Consider the following 14408-nt stretch of genomic DNA (forward strand, 5'->3'; position numbering starts at 1 on the left):
AAGGTCAAAGAAGAAGAACTGTACACAGTACTCCAAATGAGGTCACACCATTGATTTATTCAGGGGCATGATGATACTGGCTGATTTGTTTTCAGTTCCCTTCCTAATAATCCCCAGCATCACGTTGGCCTTTTTTATTGCAGTCGCACACTGTCTCGATATTTTCAGTGAGTTATCTACTACGACTCCAAGATCTCTCTCTTGGTCAGTCTTTGGGTTTGATTTCTTCCTTCCCTCTTATCCTCACAACAGGCTCAGGTTCCTCTCGGTCTGAGATAGGTGAGGTCGACACAGGGTGACTGGCCCGTGGTCCCCTAAAGAGCATTGTGGCCGAAGGGAGATTTGAACTCAAGTCTTAGTCCTTTTCTCCGCCCACTACACTGCGTCAGTTTTTTTAAAAAATGCTTGTGTTGCCTTCCTGAAAATGGCTCCTCTTGTTGTAATACTCGCTGCTCCATGCTCCTCCCAGGTGATGTGGCTGCCTGATGCAGAAGAAAGGCTGGTTCAGGTTTCTCCAGGGTTCCAGCAGACCGCCAGCACCAAGGCCGACGCGCAGAAGTTGCGGGATGAAGGCTTCCAAAAACTGAATCTGCGGTACACCAAGGTCACCAGTGAAGATATCAGGTTCTGCTTTTTGGCTTCTGCTGCTGCAAAATTTATTTGCTTTAATTTATCTACGTTATTCATAGTCCGCTTTTTCTCAATGGGACTACAGGCAAATTACACAGAATAAGTCAAAATTCAAAGTCATTTATTATGGAATTACACCAGCATGAAACACAAAGAATACAATATGCCATGGTCATCCCCCAAAATCGTTAAAAGTTTCAGATAAAACCAGGGGTCATTTCGTAGAAAAAGAGGTGCAGGGGCTCATTAGCATAACTCGTTAGCATGCCTCATTTGCATATGCCACGCCCCCTGACATCACCGGAAGTGTGTCAGAAGGCAACACCCACCGCTCAGGCTCCACTGGACTGTTTTGGATTGCTATCTATTGGGGGGGGGCGTGCAGATCTGTCCTCGCAGAGGAGGGAGAGCTTGTACCTGAATAAAACTTGGTCTTAAAGGTGCCACTGGACTGTCTTGGACTGGGGGGCTGGGGGGAGCTCTGCAACTCATCTGGCTTCTTCTTGCTCTGACTGAGGGCTGCTGGGAGCAGGGGGCGGGGCTTGTTGCATGTGCCCGCCCCCTGGGCTCTTTACTGTAGGAGCTCAGCTCCTGTGCGCCCCTGCAGGAAATGACCCCTGGATAAAACTATAATGAACTTTGTATAAGAAATTGTAAATAACAGTCCAATAATACATGGGGATATATTGTAAGAGAAGGATTTTAACCTTTAAGACTTATTGGGGAATGTCGTTCTTCATGTTTCCGTTTCCTTACTTTCTTGAATGTTCGGTCAAGTTTCGCGGGCTGCTGCACAGAATTTCGCACCCAGTGCAGTCACCTGCGACTTTTCTCCCAGGTGCAACATTTTAACAGAATAAGTCAGTGCATTCGACAGGATGGGCCATTCAGTAGGATTTGACTTGTAGAAATCCGGAACCAACCAGAGATATTAAGCTGAGGTTAAGCAAAGCAAAGCATAACTATAAAGAAGATGCATTCGCCAATGCAAAAATTACATAGTAGAAACCTACGTACAGCAGCAAATAGTATGAACTATACAAAGCGGTATAGTCTACAGTCCCTAACCCTTTAATCCCAAAGTTCTTTTTGAGCCCTTTTGTTACAGGACAGCCCTGTTTCCTGTACAAAAAGCCTCTTCACCACCCCCCAAGTTTCCCTCCTTGGTGCAGTGTTCTATCAGGTCATCTTAGGGACTACATTTCCCATGGTACACTTGAGCAGGACGCCTCTGATGCAGCTGGTGCTGGGCAAATGGCAGGAGGAGGAGAGAGAGGCTCTCTGCTACCCAATTAGCTGCCTGGATGGCTTGACAACTGTCTGGCCCTCTAGTTCCCACCAGCTTGGGTCTGGCCACAGCAGCCCTGCAGAAGCGGTGAGCGTTGCATATATGTGTGGGCGAGGGTTTCCATATACCCACTGGGGAGTGGGAGATCTCCCACCCCCAGAGTCCATTGCCCACCAGCAGGAGAATTTAAAAAAAAATCACTATCAGCAACAGCATGACATCACTTCCTGGGAAAACCTGGCAGCGACATCAGTCCTCTCTAGGAATCGGCAGTAATTGAAGCGATTCCTCGAGAGGACTGACATCACAGCTGGGTATTTTCTGGAAATGACATCATGCTGACAACACCCCTCCTTATATCCCCCCATGGATCCCTATCAGCAACCCTATCAGCTTAGAGGGAACACTGGTCTGAAGCAGCAGCATGCGCTGCGTGTGGAAATTAATTGTTGCACACCATGAGTACAATGCCAGACTTTCAGCTTTGTTTCAGATTTCTGCAGTTCTGATCCTAGTACGTTGCTTCAGGCCCGTAGCCAGGATTTGTTAATTCGGGGGGGGGGGCTTTAAATAAGTCAGGGGGCACCCTGCAGACACCCCCAAGGGAGCACCTGGGCTGGATGGGAAGTTGGGGGGGCCTTGGTGGTAAATCAGGGGGCCGGGCCCCGAGATGCCCCACTGTAGCCACGGGCCTGCTTTGCTTATTGGAGATCCTTTCCTGTGGATTGTGTTGATTTACACTGTGTAATCTGCCCTGAATCTCTGTGAGAAATGGCAGATTACACAGATTAAATAACATCAATAAAAAGTCCCGCTTGTGTTGTTTGGCTGCTGGCCAATTGATTGCTACACCAGATAGATGGACCTTGATACAACTCAGGCAAGGGATGATTCCACTCCAATCACCTTCAGAGTCCCTGCTTTGAGTATCCCTGCCACCCGAGGCTAGACAGGTGGCAACCCAAGAAAGGACTTTCTCAGTCATGGTACCAAACCTTTGGAATTCCCTCCCCTGGGAGATTAGTCTTATCGGTATGTTCCACCAGCAGGTGAAGACTTTTGTGTTTCGTTTGGCATACCCCCGATAATGGTTATTGTCCTCCTCCCTGGTTCTGGCATTGTATGTTTATGTGTTTTTATTGAATTATTTTATAATTTTGAATGCTGTTTTTAAGTCGTTCAAGTGTTTTCCTATTCACCGCCTTGGGGTGAACAGGTGGAAAGGCAGCTTAAAAACCTTTTAAAATAAAAATATAGGTATTACACATAGCCAGCCTTTCTCGCTGAGACACGCTGGGACTTGTGGCAAACTGCAGAATAATGGTACTGTAAATCGTACAGTATCCAGCATAAGACATCCACTGAACAGTGCAGTAGGACTCGAAATACAAAATTCGAAGACAAGCGAACGACGATAAGCGCAAACAGCCGAAAGTGAAGCTGTTGGGTAACCAGTGCCGAATGTGGATTGGGAGGCGTAAGGCAATATAGTAAAAACCAGATGATACCAACAATAATAGATTCAGGAAGGGAAGCCGTGCTGGTCTGCAGTAGAAGGACAGGATTCGAGTCCAGTAATATGGTAGAGACCAACACGATTTTCATGGTATCCGATGAAGGGAGCTTTGACCCTTGAAAGCCTGGAAATCTTATTGGGCTGTAAGGCGCTACTGGACTCAATTCTTACAATAATAGAGGATACCTAGGGCGGGACTGGCTATTTAAGTTACCAGGAAAGTTCCCGGTGGGCCACTCCCTTGGAGGGCTGCAGGAGCAAACAAAGCCAAGCCATTGTTGCTCTACTTAGTGCTGGAAGGGGTACTCAGCCGGGCTTGTTCCTGGCCAGTCCATGGCTGGATGATGCCAACCATCCCCCATTACAGTGGACTCCAAATATGTTCCCGTAGGAATGTGTCCTCCCGGACTGTTCCTCTCAATACAGTTCTGTTTCCCGTTAGAAGAATGCCCCGCTGAATGTTTCCGTTTTGCATTTTGCTGAATGATAAAACCGAGGGAGCCCCTAGCTGCTTCTAAGACCTGCCCTTTCGCCCCTCCAACAGGGAGTACGCGGCCGCTAATCTGAGCGTGAACCTGTACACCGTGAACGAGCCGTGGCTTTACTCTGTCCTGTGGTGCGCCGGAGTTCAATCCGTCACCTCCGATAACTCTCACGCCCTCAGCAGGCTGACTTCTCCCCTCTGGCTAATGGTAAGTGGGCTTAGCTTTGCCGGAGTTTCTCCCCGGGCCTGTTCCAAGCACCCTGGGGTAGTGGTGGGTGGGTCATCGTGGTAGCGTTCCCGATTCTCCTACCAACTCTGCAAAGGTTGGTTATACCGTAAGCAGCCATAGGCATCTGGCTGCCTACTACTGAAGACAGAACGCAGGACAAGGTTACTCTTTGGTGTGGATGCTGAAGGCATTTTTTATGTCGGGGGTTGTGGGGAGGTAGGGTTGCCAATTCCTGGTTGGGAACTCCTGGAGATTTGGGGGAGTGGAGACTGGGAAGGGGCGGGAACTTCACTGAGTATAGTGCTCTAGAATCCATCCTCCAAAGGAACCGTGTCCTCCGGAGGAACTGACCCTCTGTCGTCTGGAGATCTGCATGTCCCGCCTGGAGGCTGGCAACCCTGGGGGGCTGGAAGGACGAGGGAAATATTTACCTATAGTAGGAAATGTTATGAGCCGAACAACTCAGTAGGGGGCACCTGATTTGCATGCGGAAGGTCCCACATTCAGTCTCGGGCATCTCCAGTTAAAAAAGGGTATCTTCGATAGCCAGGTTCAAGGGACAGCTGTTTCTCTGCTCAAGGCCCTGGAAAGCTACTGCCAGGCCGAGTGACCAGTGCTGAGCTAGATGGACCCGAGGGCCTGGAGTCTGTACAAGGCAGTCCTATAGATTCCCTAACCGTTATCTATGCTGCAACCCATTTTCTCGTGTTGGATGCAATCTACTTCCAGCAAGGCAGCATCCCTGAGCTTTCTGGAGGGCTTTACCACACACGTGCCTCATTCCATGCAGCCTGGACACTATGCTCTTATTCTTTTTCAGCACTGGGGGGGCTATAACACCATTTGGGCCTCATCCATCAATCATCCAAATATGCCGCTGCCACAACTCCTTCCTGCCTGGAATTACGAATTTGGTGGTTTCTGGTTGCCATCTAGTGGTTCGGTCTTCTTCTGAGATTTGTTGAGCCTCTGGCTTTTTCATTGGTCTTCTTTCATAGACGAATCCAACCAACATTTCAAATTCATTGGGGGGGGGATGATTTTAATTGGCGGGTCCGTGACTTAACGAGGATACTTAGATTTTGTGGCTTTTCCCGTTCGTGGGGGATTGATCTAATGGGGAATGGAAAAAAGGGTTCTCTTTCCTTCTAGCAACAAACGGTAGAAATGGTTAAATTGTAAGTTATCCCTTCCATTGTTATCCTCCCCTAAAAAAATCCCTCACACCTGTATTGGGGTTTTGATCCCTCCTTAAGTTCTGGGGCATGGCTCAGTTCCCCTTCCCATCCATTTTTGCCCCACCTCAGCGAGGGCAGAGGGCAATTCAACAGACCCTTGTCTGTTTCCCCCAGCAGGCCATAGTCCACCCCCATCTAGTAAATGATAGTTTTTTTTCACCCAACAGTCCAGATTTGGGAGTTGGTATAAATAAGCATATTTGGTCTCTTGTTTGACCAGTTTTATTATTCCAACTTCTGGAATTTGGCTGTTCCAGATGCACAGTTGGGGGGGGAAAGAGGGCTTAGGAAATCAAGTCTGCAATGTGAGTACAACTCCCCTCCCCCCCAATTTAGACGGAGAAATAATCCCTGCAATGGATGTACTAACGCAAAGGTCTCTGGGCATCTTTGTCTTTTTGTCTTCCAGCCTCTGGATGAGTACTATCTAATCTGGATAACAGCCGATCTCATTTCATTTACCGTAATTGTAGGCGTTTTTATATTCCAGAAGTAAGTAGCTGTCTCTGCAGGTCAACTCTCCTTTGTTATGTGAGCCTTGTTATTCAGCCCCAACTGTGCCTAGGGGGATGCGGAAGGGGGTCATGGAAACAGCTGTCCAAGGGTAATCACTGTCATCACTCCTTCGTGGCTCCACGTCATGCTGCTCTGGTAGAGAATGCAGAAAGCCCATGGGGAGGGCACGGTAAAGTGGGAAGGATCATGTATCATTGGCCATAGCCAGGGCTGCGATCTTTCCATAGAGGCTCTTAGGAGTCTCTGCCTCTCCCATGTGGGTTCTTTACTCTTGGGCTACCAGAATACTGTGGAAGACTCATAGGCAGGCCCGTAGCTAACGCGGGGCCCGCGGGGCCTGGCCCCCTAGTGTTTCTTCCGGGCCTCCTCACTCCTGGGCTGGGCCTAGATTGAGTTAATGTGATTAACTTTTATTTAATTAGCTGCTCCCCCCCAAGGCCCCCTCCCCCCAAATCCCTAGCTATGGGGCTGCCGGGGCAGGGCAATAGCAATGCCACACCGATAACAGAACACTCACCCCAGAGAATGCATCCAGAGGAGCAGAGAAGTGTAAGGGATGTATCACTTCCAAAATGCCTATTCTGGGAAGGAGATCTTTTTCTTAAAATTCCTGTCTCTCATACTCTCCCCACATGTGAAATACTAACATATCAAGAAGGCAGATTCTTAGCATAGACCTCCTTCTTGACTTACCGGTTTTCCGTATATGGGGGGGGAGCTTTGACATGAGAAGGGTTTAAAAGGAAACCCTGTGCATGCTTTGTGAAGTGGAACAGTCCTCCAAGAGCTATACCACTTACCTTTTGTTTTAAATATTTGGATTGGTTTTGAAGATATCCCTTTCCTGGGTGGAGACAGAAATTTGTGTCCAGGACTTTGAGGCTCCTCCAGAAGGTTTACGGAGGAGGAGAGATTCAGGGGTTACAGTGGGTAACGAAATGTACAGCTTTAGTCCACCTTTGGCACTAGATCTCATTTTATCTTCCCTGTGGCTTCTAAAGTATGGGAAGGTTCCAGTAGCCCTCACTTTAGTCCTGGGTGGAGGGGAGGTGTTGTGGCTCAGGTGGGGTGTCTCCTGACGCTGCCACCACTCTGGTTTTAGATTCCCTTGAGAAGGCCCAGAGCACCCTCCCAAGACCTTCAGACCTCCCTTATTTGGCCGAATACTATGCGTGAGGACCAGGCAGAGTCAACAACAAATTAAAGGCTTATTTTTATAGGAGGTCAACCCTATATGGGAAACGAACAAGGTGCAAGATAAAGGTTTATTTTTATAGCAGGTCAGCCCTATATGGGAAACGAACAAGGTGCAAGAACAATAGCAATAAGTGGGTGAAGAGAAAAGGAACCAAATGCCTTAACACAACTAGACTCACAGTCCCTAGCTCACTGTCGCAGTTGGACCTCAGTCTACTCACCCTTCCTCTCGGGGTGAGGGTCTCTCCCAGCAGCAGCCTTCCCTCTGGCCCTGCTCTCTTGGAAGAAAGAACAACTCTTCTTCTGTATCAGCTCTTTTATTATAAGTCCCCTTTCTCTGTGATTGGCTAAACTTGGTGCCAAAACCTCTCAGGGGTTTCTGGGAGTTGTAGGCCTATCCTCCTCCCACTGCTACTCAGGCTTCCTGGGCCTCCTGGGCCTCTAGTTGCACAGCCCAGATCATGACAGGAGGAAATAACAGTTTTGGAGTTCCAGGTACCCCAGTTAGCAGAGAGATTAAAAGTCTGTGAAGAACGTGGGACAGGGTAATGGTAGATGGTCAGAGGTCCGGGATGCTGGTCACCAACAATTTTGCCCAGAGGTTCACTGTGAGCAGGACTGGCGAGTTGAAACAGCTCAGGTGCAAACAGAGATCAGACTTAGCGGGGGTCCCTGAAAGAAGAGAAGGTCCCCAACCACGCAAGGCAAGGACATGAGCATTTCTAAAGGAGAGCCAGATTTGAGTGAAATCAGGGGAATCGTAACAGGGCAGTTCTATCGGGGAGTCTGCTGCTGGAGAGAATGTGAACCTCCCAGTCCCGCAGCCGTTCTAGCAAAGGTTTAGGAGGTTTACGAGGCCAATATCCTGCTGTGGGGCAGAGGGCGGGGTTCGAAGGGATGGGGCAGGCCACGCCCGCTTTAGGCTCCACCCCCTTCCGTGTCATTGGTTCAGAAATGCCTTTTGCTCTCTTCCGCATTGTTAACTTTGCTAGAGGGTGGAGAATTGTGTACCACTATGGCTCTTGGTGCCTTCTTGCCTTGTTTATTTTCTTACTGCTCTGACGTTGCATGTTCCTCCTCTCTCTTTTTTGTCTCTCTCCCTTTCTCTTTTCTCTCTCTCTCTCTGCTGCTGCATCTTGATATCTTTACAGCTATCACATAATCAGGTAATTTCTGATGCCTCATCCCACCTTCCTTCTCTTTTTTTTATTTTTCCTTTTTACCACATTGCTGCGAATTTGGGCTTGTCCGTAGGATGGATTCCTTACAGCGGCTAAGAAATCCACTCGAGGGTCTCATTGCTGAAAGCTTCATGGGACAGAATGTGCATGTGGGTCTGGAAATTGGGTTAGGTAGTCTTTTGCGAGGATCCGAGCATAATTCTCAAATGAGTGTGTCTTGAGGGCAACTGCTGTTGTATTGCAAGAAATGGAAATCTTTTTTTTTTTTTGCTCCCCAATGGGGAATTTTTAATTGCATTTTTATTAAAACTGCAAACTGTAACAGAAATAAGGAAGGGGACTACATTTAAGGGGATAAAGAAAAGATACCCACTACTGACTAAAAACCCAAGAGAGGAGATCTTCTAATCAGCTTGAATTAGGGTTGCCAAATTGTTTTCGGCCGGGAGCGGGGGGCTCCCGGCTGCCGTCTGGGGTGCGCGCGCGCGTCACCCGGATGTGACGTCGCACGCTGGGGGCGGGGCCACGGCCCTTTCAGGGGAACACATAGAGTTTTCCCCTCAAATGGCTGTGGCCCGCCCCCATGAAAAAAGAAAAGAAAAGAAAAGAAATTGATTATGGAATGTTTTATTTTAACATGATAAATAAAATATTTTAAGACAAGGTGTTCAAATATTTTCCAAATCATTTCTAAAATATATAATGGTATCAGATTGATCTAATTTCTGTGCACTGAGGACAAGCAAGTCCTAGGTTACAAACTGAACTCTCCAATGCAAGAACAAGATGCATTTCTTCCTTTAGGAGGTGCGATTGTCAGAAGCAAATAAAAAGGTTTCAGTTTTGTTTTTGCATGTGGGTGGGTATTCTGTTTGTAATAATTGTTTGGGTACACTATATTTTTAATATGCTAGTTGTGATAATTTCATGCCAAGTAAAAATGTCCATAGTCATTTTTTATGTTCCTAAAGTAACAGAATGACTTTCAATCTAGAAAAGACAAAAGAAATGCTAATGTAGCATTTTTTTCAATTTTTCCGAAAATTTCCATTTCCCCCCGAAAAAAACCGGAAAAAAAACGGGTTTTTTCCTGAGCTTCAAAATTTCCGGAAATTTTACATCTCTAGGCCCGCCCCCAGCGTGCAACGTCACATCCGGGTGACACGCACGCGGGGGTGGGGTTTCCCCCGGGCCCGATTTTTTCGCATCAAAAATCAGGCCGTCAAAGCTGGGGATTCCCCGCCCCCCAGCCCCATTTGGCAACCCTAGCTTGAATACACATCTAGTCTTAATTGTATTAATCTCATTACAAACGGAGTCACATATTCTGTTAACTTTTCCCACATCTTAAATTTAACTGATAAGGAAATACCCCAAAGCATCTCAATTCAAAAATTTTCAAAGGAAATCTCCTAGGATTCCAAAACACACACTCACAGAGGAGTCTGCCCATGGTATCTCTGTTCGCTTCTTTAGTATTGCCTTGTCCCAGCCAGCAATGGGCAGCTATCATTCCACCCAGTGTGATTAGATCAGTCAGTCTGTCCAATGCAGAGACTGGGTAAAAAAGGTCCACCTTCAGAGAAAGGGTCCTGCTGCAACTCTGTATGAGTCACTGAGAAGGTGTGCCCCCGTTTCCCATTGTCTCAGGATAGCTCATTATGGTCCTTAAAAAATATTCAGTGCAAGAGTAGTTTGTACCTCCAACTTCAGCTCCGAAAAAAACGTGCTTCAAAACATTATCTTATTTTTTTTAAGCCCTCCTTGTACCCATTGCCTTCTCGAACTTGCTAAAAACTTAGGCCCAATTCACACATGCATATTGATCACTTGATGGCAGCAATATCAAAAGGCTTATTTTACCTGTGAATGAGCCATCACAAGCCAAAGTACAGCTAGAGCTTCTGACGTTGGCTTGGATGCCAAACAACTGGTAGGCACGTACCTTTCAGCTGCAGAGTAGCCTAGTTAACACTGTCTCTTGGAGTTCCACTGTCCTTTGCTCCATCAGTCATGGTTGGCTGGTAAGCACCAAAGAGGATTTATCCTAACACAGCCGTCAAAGTTACTCCCAGTGTAAAACCGAATTCATTTTCACTCTTATTTTCCGATGTGAAGCGTTTCAGCGTAAGGATAAGAAGATGCCGCTCTCCATCCATAGACGACAATAGCCAATGACTGTTTTCCAGTTGAATACCAGAAGTTCAGATTTTGTGCAATGTTGATCTAACAAAGGTGGGCAAGGAGGTGCCCACTTGGTTTTAGAAGGAACATGCCCTCCTGCGAGGCCGAGGGTTGAGGCTCGAAGGGTGTTTTTCTGTTTCTACGAGCAGCTTCCGAAAGCTTTTCTCGCCAGGCCCATCCCGCCCTGTTGGGTTAACCCAGGGGTCGCCAACCTTTTTGAGTCTGCGGGCACCTTTGGAATTCTCACATCATGGGGAGAGCTGCCACAAAACCACTTGAGAGGACAGTTCTCAGCTGCTGCAAGTTAATCACTTCTGCCAGCCTAAGCAGCAATTCTGATCACAAGCCGGCAGGTGGGGGGTGACGACATCTCTAGTCAAGAAAGCTAACACTTGGGCAAGAAAACTCTCTTAAAGGAGACCAGTTTCTTGACACAGAGTTGGAAGGGATCCTAGAGGTCACCTACTCCAACCCCCTTGCTCAGTGCGGGAATTAGTCAACTACAGCTCCCCACTCTGCTTAAAGGAGCACACAACTTTTTTAAAAATGTATTAAAATGATTGAAAAAAGCATTTACAGGAGAAATTCATGTGGGGCTGTGCCTTTACGAAAGGGGGCAGAGCCCCCCAAAGCCCCTCTGTAGCTACGGGCCTGGCCCCACGTGCCTCACGTCGGTGGGGATCCCTCAGTTAACCTGTATCTAGAAGTTATTAGCAAAAAGGAATTCCCTGGATATTTTCAAATACAAAGTCCCTTCCAAATAAGGGGTGAGATTGGTTAGAACTTGAGTCAGGGCTTTAGGAGTTGTAACCTTACAACCTTCATCAGCTCCCCTCTGAGAGCTAACCTTGTAGGTCACGTGCAGACAATAAGCGCAAATTGGAGGAAAATGTTTTAAAGCTGTAGCCAATCGAGGTCTCATCGTGTCATTTGGGGGACGTGACAGAAGGCTTCACAGGGCTTATACCTCTGGCCGCGCGTGCTTTGCAAAAGGGCTGCCCGGCGTGTGGAGTGGGAAAGGGGGGCGGTGCTTGGGGAATCCGTGAAAATGTTTAATCAACATATCGGGGTCTTTGGGTTCTTAAACTTTAAGAACCGCTGCTTTTGAAGGCACTTGGGGAGTTTCCAGTTGCCTGCTGCTTCCTAGCGCACGTGGGTTATTATTTTGTTTGCAGAATTCCCCCTCCCCCCAAAGCGGCAAAACGTGTGTGTAAATGACATGTGGGTATAGCCATTTCCTCCTCCATACAGAACTGTTCCCCAAGATGAATGCTGAGAGGGCACTGTTGCCAATCCCCCCCCCCGGCTGCTGATGGTGGGTGGGTAGTGGGCTAGAGCTTCAGCAGATTTCACCTTCCTTCTCTCACCTCATCCCAGCTGCTTCCGCGCATCCCTGTGCTTTTCAGCATGTTGTCCTCACCCCTCTCTCTTTCCTACCCTCCCGCGACGGGCCAGTCTTCTCGACGTCTCCTCAGGAAGGGCAGAAGCCAGGACCTCGTACTGCTAAACTGTCAAAGAATTATTATTATTTTTTGCAGGCATGGTGGTGGTGGTGGGGGGTTATGTTATCCCGTCCTGGTTGCCTAACCCCACCCCCAAGCCCTTACTAGTTTTTTTTTCCGGGCTGGGGGGGGGTTACATAGGAACCGATCCTGTCATGGAATGATGTGGGGCAGGGCAGGTTTGCCACAAATGGAACATCCCTTGCAGGGATCTCTTCCTGCCCCCCCTCCTCCTACCCCTTCAGGCATGGGGCTTATCTGACTGCTGCCACACTGGCTCTAGGGCTTGACGAGAGAGGAGCCCAGAGCACCCTCCCCGCCTTCCAGGCAGCTCCTTCTTTAGTTGGCGCTTGCCCCGATTTATGTTCGAACTTGAGGCGTGGAGAACCCAGGCAGGATGAACAACAAGAAGAAGAGAAGAGATTGGATTTATACCCACTACCAATGTTCCCTCTAAGCTGTGGAGTCTTGTGAGCAAAAAATCAGCTTTGTGAGCTACTGGCATTAAAGTTGTGAGTGACCGAGTTGGCTACTGCATAAATCAGTTTGCTTTGGAGCCATCCTTTCTGAGCGAAGACAAAAATGTGTGAGCCGGAGGCTAAAAAACTGGGAGCTAGCTCACACTAACTCAGCTTAGAGGGAACATTGCCCACTACCCAAAGGAGTCTCAGAGCGACTCACAAACTCCTTTCCCTTCCCCTCCCCACAACAGACACCCTGTGAGGTAAAAGACGAAGAAGAAGAGATTGGATTTATACCCCACCCTTCACTACCCAAAGGAGTCTCAGACTGGTTTACAAACTCCTTTCCCCTCCCCTCCCCACGACAGACACCCTGTGAGGTAGGTGGGGCTGAGAGAGCTCTGACAAAAACGGCTCTTTTTTCAAGAACAGCTCTTATCAGAACTACTACAACAAACAGGACCACGGTGTATAATAGCTAGTAAAACAGTCAATCACCGTGTACAATTGAACAATATTTGTTGGTTTTTATAGGCAATGTTTAGAATTCAATCATTAACAAAATTACAACAATAACACTACAATATGCGATATAAAGCTTAGCAGTCCATACAGAGTAATACAGTACTAGTTACAGACAAACGACGGAGCTCTAGTACACTATCCGTTTGCGTGTCCTTCTTCAGGTTTGTCATTCTGTAATTATTTCTTCATTAGAATGAAGTGCTGCAAGCTGCAATGGAGTGTAACATGCTTAATAACCAAAAACATAAAAATTACTCTAATATATAGAGGAGCAGTTTACATTTTATAAACTCACCGATATTTCAAAATGATAATTCTAATACAATTTTTTGATGTACGCTACCGCGCTTAGATTCTAGAAAAAAGCAGACAAGCACAATATGTATTTCACAATTCTCCAGTGACAACACATAAAAAAAAAATTCAAAATAAAGATAACATGGAGGAGTGGGGAATCCCAGGGGCTCTCCAGCTGCGAGCTGGAGGTTGGCAACCCTACATTGGGAGACACTGTTAAAATGGGGAAGAATTAATAGAGGGCAAAACTTGCAAAGGAAGACGCCAGCTGGAAAGCAAGAAAGTTCCCTGACACAACAGCCTTATTGTAGTTCCTGCTCCAACACCGGATCTCAGTAGGCCGGACTCACCCCACCACAGGCAACAGATCAGCTCCTTCCACAAGCAACCTTACTTCCCCTCTGCTTCAGGGAGTGAACTCCTTTTCCTCTGTGTAGGGCCTTATATACTCTCTGTTACAGCTCCGCCTCCTTCACAGCGATTGGTGCCTGTTTTCCCGCCATCCCCCCCCCAGTCCAATCACAAGGCTCAGAGGGTGGCTAGGAAATGTAGGCCTCTTGCAAAATTTACACCAGGCCTCTGAGGCTTCCACAAGGCCTTCAGGCGGCTCATTTTTCAGCCATAGGCCCAGGGTTACGACTGACCCGGTATGGCTTGCCAGACTCGGCTTGGCCTTAAGTTCCTCTCTGGCTGAAAAGTCTGGCTCCTTGGTGGACGGAGTAATGTTGGATTGCTTAAATGACTGCTAGGCGAAGCGATGGAAGTCAAAGTTAGGGGCTGGGCCTTGTATGTGTTCTTGGCAGTCTGAGCCAGTTTGGTGTAGTGGTTAAGTGCGCGGACTCTAATCTGGGAGAACCGGGTTTGATTCCCCACTCCTCCACTTGCACCTGCTGGATGACTTCGGGAAAGTTATAGTTCTGATAAGAGCTGTTCTTGAAAAAGAGCAGTTTCTGTCAGAGCTCTCTCAGCCCCACCTACCTCAGAGGGTGTCTGTTGTGGGGAGGGGGAGGGAAAGGAGATTGTGAGCCACTCTCAGACTGCGAGTGAAGGGTGGGATATAAATCCAACTCTTCTTCTTTTTACTGAGGAAAGGACAGCTTCTTACTGAGGAAAGGACAGCTTTTGAGAGCCAGCTTCATGATATATCATAGAGTCTAGGA

At 47.7% G+C, this 14408-nt stretch overlaps 1 protein-coding gene across 2 annotated transcripts in view; it reads left to right on the forward strand.

The window, feature by feature from the left end:
- The window catches only part of GDPD5 (glycerophosphodiester phosphodiesterase domain containing 5), a 141449-nt gene that overhangs the window by 109840 nt on the left and 17201 nt on the right, over positions 1-14408 (forward strand). For both annotated transcript variants that reach the window (XM_015418211.1, XM_015418212.1), the window contains exons 11-13: positions 470-624; positions 3979-4126; positions 5795-5877. In XM_015418211.1, the coding sequence (XP_015273697.1) occupies positions 470-624; positions 3979-4126; positions 5795-5877 (386 nt within the window). The remainder of the gene's footprint in view (positions 1-469; positions 625-3978; positions 4127-5794; positions 5878-14408) is intronic.

This window comes from Gekko japonicus, unplaced genomic scaffold, assembly GCF_001447785.1.
Source record: "Gekko japonicus isolate JY-2015 unplaced genomic scaffold, Gekko_japonicus_V1.1 scaffold2739, whole genome shotgun sequence".
Taxonomy (NCBI): domain Eukaryota; kingdom Metazoa; phylum Chordata; class Lepidosauria; order Squamata; family Gekkonidae; genus Gekko; species Gekko japonicus.